Source organism: Biomphalaria glabrata, chromosome 14 (assembly GCF_947242115.1).
Source record: "Biomphalaria glabrata chromosome 14, xgBioGlab47.1, whole genome shotgun sequence".
Classification (NCBI taxonomy): Eukaryota; Metazoa; Mollusca; class Gastropoda; family Planorbidae; genus Biomphalaria; species Biomphalaria glabrata.
The window spans coordinates 6,409,432-6,421,556 of NC_074724.1; the positions used below are offsets into that span (position 1 = coordinate 6,409,432).

At 34.2% G+C, this 12,125-nt stretch overlaps 1 protein-coding gene across 6 annotated transcripts in view; it reads left to right on the plus strand.

Annotated features, from left to right (window-relative positions):
- The window catches only part of LOC106051507 (uncharacterized), a 29,623-nt gene extending 20,099 nt beyond the window's left edge, over positions 1-9,524 (plus strand). For all 6 annotated transcript variants that reach the window (XR_008774807.1, XR_008774809.1, XR_008774808.1 and 3 more), the window contains 3 exons: positions 171-213; positions 1,414-1,508; positions 7,670-9,524. Coding sequence is in view for 3 of the 6 variants with exons in the window: in XM_056010665.1 (XP_055866640.1) it covers positions 171-213; positions 1,414-1,500 (130 nt within the window). In the remaining 3 variants the exon portion in view is untranslated. The remainder of the gene's footprint in view (positions 1-170; positions 214-1,413; positions 1,509-7,669) is intronic.
- The last annotated feature ends 2,601 nt before the right edge of the window (positions 9,525-12,125 follow it).

Here is a 12,125-nt window from a genome sequence, read left to right on the forward strand (position 1 = left end):
TTTAATCATTATAAGAGGTATATTCAATAGGAGACGACCAGAAGTATCATTATCTTTAGCGAGACGGTTTTACAAATGTATATAATTCTAACAATTTAAAAAGGTTTAATTAATAATGATATACTTATTATTCGTGTTTTAACCCAATATTAAAATATTTTTTGTAATAGCTTAATCAAACAGAATGTTAAAAAATGGAGAAAAGCTAAAATGGTAAGTATCATTTACCCTAATTCTAGAATAGCAGCAAATTAAGACGCCAATTATTTACGTAAAAATCCAAGAATACAAACACAAACACACACACAAACATATATATATATATATCCTTAGCTTCCGTTAGTCGTAGAAGGACTATTGTTCATCTCAGAGCACACTTCCTCTTGTGGCTGTGGAGCCCTATTTTGGAGAGACACTCTCGTCCACAGATATCGCAGGTCATTAAATATATATATATATATATATATATATATATATATATATATATATATATATATATATATATATATATATATAGTTCGCCCATCGTGATTTGATGTCATCCAGGGGGCTGAGGGCTTTGTACTGAGGTTTTGTGCCTTCTCATCTAGCTGGTGAGACCTATGTGAGCACGCAATGTTCGGCTGTACACTGGGCAGGTTATTCTAGCTGGAGCTAGTGTCATTGGCCTTGTTTTTCTTTTGCCAGCGTTGTTCTCTTTTCCTCAGAAATGTGTGCGCCAGTTTTCACAGCGTGACTCCATGATGCTCTATCATGTGCTTCTGTCTCCCATGTGGCTGGGTCTATGCTGAACGCCTTCAGCAAAGCTTTGAGGGTTTCTGAAGCGTAAAGATGCTCAGCTTTATCAAAATCTACTTATCACAGTAGACACATATAGTAGCAAATTCCTGTTAGATAAAGTGTCAGTTGCCTAGATTTTTTTTTCTCTGACGCCTTTCTTCTGCTAGCGCTAATCACTTGCCCTCTGCAATTTGTGCGCCATTTTTCACTGCACGACATGTTGTTGTATCATGCTCTTTCATCTCCCAGGAGGCTGGGTCAATGCTGAAGGCTGTCAGATACACTTTGAAGGTATTCCTATGGCGTTTCAATGTGTCCGCCTTGTGATCACTTCCCTTTTTTTTAATTGATTATTTTTTAGGTATATAATTTAAGTCAACCAGTCAGTGATGAACATCTATAAATCCCACACATTTTTTAAAATGTTTCCTTTTGGTAAGGTGGCACCTTAAGCATTCTTATAACTTGTGACTCCATTTCACAGCGTTGACTCATACCATTATTAATTACTGAGCATGTTCTTCTTACTGTTCCTATTAATAGTAAGATCTTACTAAAATAAAGTGACACTATTTACATCTTCCTGTTAAGATGTAATGATAATTGATTGTTTAAATTATTTGTTATTTAAAGAAGAAAAAGAGAGATCAAGTAGATGCACAAAGAAGAAACAACAACGAAGAAGAAAAAGTAGAGCTTACAATACAGAAGGAAATTTAGAATCACCTGTAAGTAGAGTATTTCAGTATTATCATTTCTAGTAGTACACGCCATGCTTTCTATTGCTTACTATGGCTGGATCACCCGCTTCTTGTATTTATATATATTATTTTTTATTATTATTTAAAAAATAACGGGCTACATTTGAACGATTACCATAACATACTTTATTTAGCCAGTCAATTAGTATATTTGTTACGATAACATTTTACGGCCCTCTCTTTTTTTTTCTCAGCATCTCTCTCTCTCTCTCTCTTTCTCTCTCTCTTTCTCTCTCTCTCTTTCTCTCTCTCTCTCTCTTTTGACTTGATTTGGAAAGACTCGCTTCATAATGCGCCCACTACACATACACGTTCTCATACTTTGAGCCCGTTAATGTAGTAGCACTTGAACTTACCCCTTGCCAAAAAAAGAAAAAGGGTGGTCCTTCGTATGACTTCGGCTTCTTAACCCTTAAGGTGCTGAGCTGCTTTACAGTGAGTGTATACACAATGGAATTACAATGCTGATGTTTAGAGGCTAAAGTACCACACGCCTTTTAAGGGTTAATTCAATCTATATATTTCAATCGTGAACCTTTTCCCAACCCCTTTTTTATTTGTTAGTTGTTTTTTTTTTTTATGTTTTCTTTTTGTTTTCCAAACGTTCCAATCAAATACTTCCTTTTCATTCCCCCATTCTACTTTTATTTTGGCATTTTTTTCCCTAACTAAAAATAACTTTTAATTAGTTTTTATTTATTTAAGTATTGTAATAGCTGACGGTGTTACAAAGTACAGTATTACTTTCTCTCTCTCTCTCTCTCTCTCTCTCTCTCTCTTTGTCTCTCTATCTCTATCTAAAAAGACAAAGACTTGGATCTATCATATTGATGCTATAAGAATCGTTTTTTTCTTAAAGGAAAATGACCTACTAAAAGACATTAAAAAATATGAACAGTCTTTGAAAATTAGAAATTTGTGACATTTTGCTATATTTTTATATGTAGACTGCTGGCTTTCTGGGGGGAATACCAAAAATAAAATACAAATGCCTGATAGAATGCTTGCGGTTTTCACAAATTGCATTCGTTAGGTTCTAGTCAATTTCTTAAGAGAGCGTACGGGGGGTAAAAGGAACATGTGTACGAAATTTCATTCGGATACCTGCTACATTTGTTAGAGATTTCATTATTAATAAGTAAGTCAGTTGTATTTTACAAATATATAATATAAAAAGAAAAGATACCTAAATGCAAGTTTTCTTTGGTAAGATAGTAACAGTGTGTATCTGTTTTTAAACACTCATGAGATAATAATTACTTAAAAATCGATGGAGTTTTATAGTGCTTTTGTGTAAAATGTATTTTTCGTTACAATATTTATATACATAGAGAGATTAGTTCGTTAGCATTGTCTCTATACTAAAGGAGAAAATGTTTATTGCGTTATGGATTTCAGTGCAAAGCTACGCTTTGGCAGACCCAGTGACACTACAAGTATTAAGAAATAACTGTCTCTATAATCACCCTAAGGATAAAATCTGTATGTTGAGAAGGAAAAAATACCTGTTAACCATTGCATTGATCTCTGAACCTCAGAGAACTTCAATTGTTGTAAGACTGAAAAGGCTAATTCTCCCGTAGAGCCTTGGCGAGAAACTCTGCTGTTTGGCCTAGTGTCTCATAGCTCCCATACAGGTCAAGTTACTCTACAGACACATTCCTCCGCAGCTCACAGAGCTACGGACACACTTGCATGATCTCAACCTGGGCCGGCCCTAAAATTGCGATACCCTGATTAATGGATTCTTCCTCTTGTATTTCTTTTTTTACATTAGCAACTATTTCTATTAATTAGATCAATATATCAACATTTGTGGTGAGTTAAAAGGTGGTACACGTATCAAAGGTGCCCCACGGAAACGCTATAAAGACCAGCTTAGGCGCCAACTTGCTTTAGCAGTGTTATGGCTCTTCCGCCGTGTCAAATACAAACAATGAAATAAACAGGAGATAACCTTCAAACACCGGCGAAATGCCAAACACAATCAAGATATGTAGTCGACGCTGATGTTGGTCAACAAATATGTTTAATACTTAAGAAGGGAATCGTCCGATGTCAACTATGTCCGTAAACTACTTCTTATTCTTGCTGTAATAGGAAAAGCGTCTTGTCTCTATCAAATCCTAGAGCGTTCTTACTTTTTAACAAACTTTACGTCATCGTCGCTAAGTAAAACTTTCCCCCTATTCCCAAAACTAATAACTAAATCCTAATCATGTCATTACAGCAGACATAGAAGAGAGCACCTTGTTGCATGCGGCCTCAGAACGAGACAGCTAAAGGCCACTCACAAAGGCGGCGGCATACACATTGGAGACCAAAAGAAAATCCAATGCCGATAACAGACGCAGACTGCGAAAAGAAAATCTTAATCGACCACCGGCGAATTAGCAAATTTTCTCAAACTTTTACCGTTTGCAAATCTCTTATTTTAAGTCTTTTTCTTTTGAGAAATTGTGTTTTGTAGATAATTTTAAAAAAGAGTTTTGCATAACCGAAGAAGCTATTTATTCAATGATTCCGAAGTCATTTGAAAATAGTTTTTTGCAATGACGAGATTGAACGATCGGGTAAAGAGTACCTATCGGAAGAGCCGCTTTTTACAATGCATCTTTTAAATACAACTATTGGCTTGGAAAAAAAGTATTTGCAGTGTAACTTTTCAAATGTTTAAGTTCAGACATTCAAAACTGCAATTAGTATATTTATTATAGCTTTAGTACGAAGCATCAAGTGATGCAAAATCTCAACTTTATTGGGTAAAATATGCATTTTGTAATAAAGAAAAAAATATGGCGCATTTTTTCCTAAGAGACTTTAACACAAGGCGTTAGTATTCTAAAGAAGCGTTATCGTGGGCATTACTGTTAAGCCAACCTCTAAATTCGTTGACCGCGATCTAGATGGCATGTCCTGAATGAGCATATAAGGCGTAGAGAACTATGTTATGACAATTTTCTTAGTTTGGTATAGGACAGTAGACTTCAAAGCTTACACATATTGCAATAATTCACCAGCAAAATAAAAAAAAAAGAAGTAGAAGCTACCCACGGCTGTGCACAATTAAAGTGCTAAATAATGATAATGCAATTAAAATACAATAACTGATCTTATATGGGAAAATTTAATTTCATTATTTTTCTTCCAAAGTTTCTTAAAAAATCAATCTACAATAAGATTGAGCGTACATGTTGATTCATTAAAACTTGTTCATGTTTGCAAAGAAATGTTTTAATAGACTGCTCTAAGCCAGTCACGTAAGCGGTGTAAAGTTTTTTTTCCCTTTGACGTCATAATTTTCATTCACAAAACATTCTAGCAAAATTTAATTCTTCGATAGTGAAACATTTTTAAACCGATATAAGGGTTGACCTCAAGTTTTCCCCTTCTGGTCAATGAGTTGAGATTTTTTTTTTCTCAATTATATACACATACTCAAATTTTGAAGAAAAAAGTTACAGTTGTTTAAAAAAAAAAAGAATATATATATATATATATTACTCTTGGTGTAGCTGACACAATTAGTATGATTACAACAACACCGCATAAGAAATATGATTCAATATCCAAAAATAATCAGTAATAATCCAGAAGGGATAAGAGGCACAAGCAGCTGCAAGCAGAAATGACACAAAACCCTCCATCGTATTGTCCGAGATCTCACTGGAGCAAAGAGTGGACATGGGGCACCAATAAAAGACAAGCAAGGCAAAACTTTGTTAACGAAAGAAGAACAGGATGCAAGATGGGTAGAGCACGTTAAAGAGACCCTTAACCAACTGTCGCCAGACTTAACTTACATATTCATGGACCCCTCTCCAGACAATGATCTCAAGGTCAAGACAGACCCAATAACTGCTGAGGATGTTACCATGGCCATTGCAGTGCTAAAGAATAACAAAGCACCAGGACTAGACATGATATCAGCAGAAATGCTAAAATATGGGGGACAGTGCATTGTTAACAGAATGACTGATCTCTTAAATCTCTGTTGGCGAACTTCAAAAGTCCCAGAGGACTGGCAAAAGGGAGTGATTGTAGAGCTTCCAAAAAAGGGCAACTTGGCAGACTGCAACAACTGGTGGGGCATTACTCTCCTCTCTGTCCCAGGCAAAGTTTTCAGCACTGTTTTGTTGAGACGGCTTCAACAGTCTGTAGATGAAAGGCTCAGAGAAGAACAAGCAGGTTTCCGAAGAGGCAGATCATGTACAGAGCAGATTTTCGTTTTACGAAATATCATAGAACAAAGTCTTGAGTACCAACAACGGCTAACGATCAGTTTCGTGGACTTCAAAAAAGCGTTTGATAGTGTCCACCGAGAATCACTATGGAAAATAGTTAGAGAATACGGTATCCCAGAAAAATTCGTCCAGATCCTACGACACCTTTACAGTCATTTTAGTTGCTGCAATAAAACAGAAGAGGGAACAACAGAGTTTTTTTTACAATCGAGACCGGTGTAAGACAGGGGTGCATCTTATCTCCCTTCCTTTTCCTCCTAGCCATCGACTACATAATGAGGAGAGCAATGAACCAGACTGCCTTTGGTATTCCATGGCATGAACAACTCCGATTGACGGACTTGGACTTTGCTGATGATGTTGCACTACTCGGGGCTACAAATAAATGCATTCAAGAAATGACGGAGAGCCTAGACAGAGAGGCACCCAAAATTGGCCTCCGCATAAACTTGGATAAGACTAAAATTATGCGAGTGGGATATAAGGCAAAGGGTATCCCCGTCAGACTTGGCGAGTCAAAGCTTGAAGAGCTGGACAATATCACGTACCTTGGCAGCTTCATAACAAATGATGGAGATGCTTACCATGATGTAGCGTGCCGAATAGGAAAGGCATTTTCCAAAGGCTGCAGCCTATTTGGACTAGCCAAGCTATTGGACTCGAGACAAAAATACACCTTCTCAACATAATCGTCATTCCAACTGCTACATATGCATGTGAGACGTGGAAGTCATCTGTCAAAATTGAGAAAAGACTAAATGTGGCTCAACAGAGATGGCTGAGACGGATTTTGGGAGTCAGTTACACAGACCGGATCTCAAACAAGGAAATCCTATGCCGAACTGGGAGTCGAACACTTAGTGAGGTTGTGACTGAGCGTCGCATGAGGTTTGCGGGACATGTTCTACGTCAAAATGAATTACGCACACCAAGAGTTGCGATAACATGGAAGCCAAAACGAGGAAAGCGCAAACAGGGACGTCCCCGTATTACCTGGCGACACACCTTCATGGTGGACCTCAGAACAGTGGACACCAGGTGGGAGGAGGCTTCAGACATTGCCAGTGACAGATCATTATGGAGACAGCTTGCCGCCCAATGCGCCGAACGGTGCGGGAGGACCTAAGTCTAAGTAATCCTTTATAGAAATACTTGGCAAATGTAATAGTAAATTATTACAAATCTCAGCTTATTATAACTCCATAGTGACTGATAACAATAACATTTATTTTTAAAATTGAGGCAGGCTCTAGAACTAGATTTAGTCTCTAGCCTAATTTACATTTATTTATTTCTACTTTTAAAAAAGTATAACGGTCAAACTAGAGTTTGCCCCATATAGCCAACGAGCTACTAATTCTTTTCTTAGCGATATACATAAACTTAAATTTCTAGGAAAATCGTTATAACTGTTTTTGAGATCAGCTATCCAGGTTCCTGAAGGATCCAAGTACCTTGATCCAGTTTCCATAAGGTTCTGACTTGAACAGAGGTATTATAAAAATGCTTGGGTAATTGGACTTGGATCTCAAGAACATCTCTAACGATGTTTCTAAAAATTTAACAGTTTATGTATATTTTTGGGAAAAAAAAAATTACAAGCTTATTGGTCACTCGGTAAAACTCTGGTTTTACCGTTATAATAAAAAAAAAAAAAATCATTTTAAATGAAATTTGGCTAACGTTTTTTTTTCTGAAAACCAGTGCATTCAATAAGAATTAAAATAATAATATAATCGTTAAAAATAATTATGGCACCGTATTATGAATGCATCAGACCAAAAGGAAATTAAAAGCCTGATTTTTAGTTAGTCACATTGACTATTCCAGAAAGCATTATTTGAAATTAAAATTTACTAGTTGTTATATTTTTCTCTGTTGCAGAATGGTGATAATGGATTGCTTTCTACAGCGTCATTTGATTGAGTCCAATTTTTACTTCGTGAAAGTTTTTGAGTTTGAACATTTCTATTGCCAAATATGTAAAATAATTATGTAAATAATTTTGTGAATTGAGCATTGTACTTAATAGTAGCATATCCTTGTTCTTTTTTTTTTTCCGCATAATTATTTATTTATGCATTTAATGATATTTAATAATTTATAATAAACAGCGTAGTTTTTGAGTCCAGTTAACACGTTGCAAAGGTTGTGATGGCAATATTATTTTATTACAGTATCGAATCAGGAATAAGTTATTATTTAATTGCTAATGTTCTGAAGGAATCGTTTTTACGTTTGCTACACTTGACGACTAGACGTAATGAAACGATTTCTACGTGCCTTTCTAACATTTCCCATCCTCACCATTTCAATTTAAGGACAACTATTTGTTTCAAATAAGTAGCCATCAATATTTGAATATCAATTTCTCCGTATGGGCCTTTTCCCAAGGCAGTAAGCATTAGGTGGGGGACTGAGCTACATAGTGTGCTAAAAATCGTTCTAGTACGCCATATAATGAAATAGAGAACTTTTATAATAAATACAGGATAATTTTTTTATTTATTTTATATCCTGTAAAATAACACGAGTTGCGTTTTTAAATAAGCTTTTTTATCATACCTAAGATTTAAAAGTATTATAATGTTTATTGGATGGTAATCGAAAATATGCCAATGTACGTTGTCTACCTTGCTACCTGACTGTCACCTATTTGAATACATGTTATTTATGTCTTTCACAACACGTTTTTATATAACAATGATATTATTTACAATGAGGTTTGGTTCCACCGCCTGCAGTGTTTTTTTATATTGAGCCTACAAAGATTTATACATTTTCAAATGTAAAAAATTTTGTCCATATTTACATTGAATTAATGATGTTCACATATCATCGTGTGTGGACTAGAAAATTTAATTTAAAAACAAGAGTTTCAGAAAAATGTACGTGATATTTGAATGATATGTAAATAATTACATACAACTTGTCTTTCATTTACCTCAATGTGTTTTTAAATTATACTAGCTAACGCGAGAGGATCTTGTCATTATTTAGCCTTTTAGGTAAAATATTGCAAAGAGTTGGTGACAGTAGTCAACTTTGTGTTACTTCAACTATGGCTTTAAACGAGTCCCCATTGTTACTTTTGAAGTACATAGCACTAGTGGCCTGCTCGTAGAGATTCTGAATTACTTTTAGTATGTTTTTTATTGACAATGTAATTTTTCCATTGTCAGCAAAAGTGCTTTATTTTCTACCATACAGAAATTTTTTTTATTTTAAATCAATAAAAACATGAACAAAATGATTTTACCTTTCTGAGTATCCTGGAATCTCAAATTCATTCACTTAATCTGAGACCTTGTATTAAAAACACACTTGTTCTTTTGATTTAGTTTTGTCTGCTAATTGTTAAACCAATTTAATATAATATCTTACAAGACATTGCTGGGATATTCCCAAACTGTGTTTTATGGAGCCTTAGTGTTTAGCGAGACCTGAAAATGTTTTCCACGAACTACTGGAATAATGAACTAGTAAGCCACCACATGAATTATTCTCTGAAAAAAAAAGTGTTCCGCTCAATACTCAGAATGTTCTAAGTGTTCCTATAAGGAAAACGTTTAGGAAACATTGAATTAATGGATACCTTCATCGTTTTACCTTTATTGTGATGATTTTTGAATGTTTTCAGTTACTAAAATGACCAGTGTTTATTTTTTCATTTTTACCGTTTGACCAGTCTTCAAAGCTTAATGCATTTGAAATAGTAGTTCAGTATTTTTTTTTTCAACTATTCTTGGTATAAATTTGAATTGTTTGTTTTTACTGTTAGTGATCCAGTGCATGTGTGGCTATGCACGATGGTTATTAAATGTATATGTTATTTTTGTTATTTATCAAGATAAAATATGCATGTATCTAGCCTTTTATCACAACAACGGGTAAGTCTGTATAAGTATTTGAATACCTAAAGAATCTACAAGGCTAGACTATATCTTCTTGAATGACTACTTTTAGACGATTCCTTGGGATACATTCTAGTAATTATTCTATTTTTGTGAATTATATTTTAAATAAATAAACCTTTTATTTTTTTATATATAGAGAAAAACTTCTAGACTTGAGTTTTTTATTATAAATAGCTTTACGTTGCTGGCATTTCTAACGATCGTTCTGCAAGGAACAGTATCAGAAAAATAAAGACTTATAGTTAGCTATCAGTAGAGAAGTTTCTGAACTTTTGGTTTTTGATTAAAATTTAGACCAAATATAAATCTGACTAGCTAATTAACAGAAAGACAATGAATTATCACCATTGTCATTTGTAAATTATAAAAATATGAACTTTGAGAAGAAGAAAAGGCTTTAAAAATATAAAAGATGATATTGACGTCTAGATCTACTTGTTTATTTTTGTTTTGTTTAAAATATTTCCATAACGATAGTTTTCTTATCTTTAGTCTTTTCTTAATCACAAAAAACTGAATCGATGTTGTTACAGACATTTCACACGAAAAAAATTTAAAGGTCCTTTTTTGAAGCTAAAACAATCTTTCCTACGTCAATATTATACTTGGTTTAGATTAAGATCTTCTTTTATAACTAAAATGAAAATATGAATAAGTTCATTGAAAAGTCAATTAACCGACTTCGCTTTAAAAAAAAGGCAAGAACATATATTAAGTGTAGTTTTATAAATTAGTTTTGATCAGTCATGTAATTAAATTTATAATTAATGTAACAATAATGAGACTCTGAGATTAAGTAAATAGTTACCGATTGTTTTTGTTTAGCGCATTTTCATGTTCTTAGCTTTCCCAAAGCGCTATGATCCTATCACTTGTCTGTACCAGCTGAGAAATGAAAAAGGGAGAAAAAAAAGGGACAACCGGATGAAGGTTACAGTTATCACTTTTTCAATGAAATAAAAAATATTTTACGATTTGAATTCGAGCTTGAAGGCTCAAGCTACCACATACCATTGTATACCACTATATCTGTCAAATACGATTTCTTTCCCTTGTTAGATACCAAACAAATTATTTAATTACCAATAGGTAATTAACTAAATGATTAATTTTTTTTCAGGTACAAGTAATGATTTTGCAAAATTTCAATTTGATCTGAAATTTGGTGTGGAAAAATATAGTTTACAATTTTTTTTTCCAGACAGACAGACGACAGACAGCGTGAGTTGTTATACGCTTTGTCGATAACTAATTTGGAAATTCGCAATACACAGTTCTGAGACTAAACAGTATTGCTCTTTACAATTCCAATGAAAATATCATCTGCGTAGAGAACAAGCCACTGTTGTGTGAGCTAGGGCTTTAGAACAATTCACATATTTTTTTCGTTTTTATTACCTTTTTATCTTAATTTTGTTCGATAGTAAATTTATTGTCTTTATTTTGTTTTTCTAAATTATATAGATTTATTATATAAGTGCACTCTAACGCTTTTCTTTTATACGAATCATTGCAATATAAGTGCTATTGTAATACCATCTAACTCTTGTAATGGTGTAGAAAGAACTGAAAACAAGAAAAATATAAAACTATAAAAAATATCATTTTTATACAACTTTTAGAGTGATTTGTTTTAATAACTAATAATTGTTATATCAAAAAAACAATGAAACATTGTTTTACCCCGCCTTATCCCCCCACCGAAAAAAGAATCTTCGTCCTGCGAGAGGTTTCGTATATTTCTCGATTTCGGGAGATTTCCTGGAGCTCCTGGTAAATCGACTGGAGGGCGCGGGAAATCTGTTTTAAGTTATAAAATCGTTTAATTCAATAATTTATACACCTTGGATTATAGCGGGTCCTATTAAAGTGCGGGGCCCACTGCGGTCGCATAGGTTGCAGTGGCCTACGCCGCCGGTCGACTAGTATTTTAATAATTGGGCATTAGATCTAAACTAAACGATACACTAATTTTCATGAATAGTAATTTATTAAACTTTTGAACAAAACATTTCTTACTTTCAAGAACGCGATAGCCGTCTCAAAACCAATATTGGATCTAGACCTAGATTTCAAGCCAAATTTACATTTATTTCTGATACCGACTCTGATAGCAACCCGTACGAATGTGGCTCCCACAAAAAAAAAAAAAAAGCTTCAGCGAGACAGATCAAGACAACTTCGCTTAAAAACATCTGTCTATAGATCACTGTTAATCTGCCGTTTATAACAAGGGGAACTCCACCCATGCGACAACAATAACCAACACATTTTACGCCCAACAGACGCTTGTAAAGCTTCTGAGAGAATTAGAGAACCCCTGTTGATGATCAGGAAAACCCAATAAAATATAATGCAGCTGTCGATAGACAATAAAACTTTGAATGAACCAACAAGGTTTGGTCCCAATGGACGTTTTATTC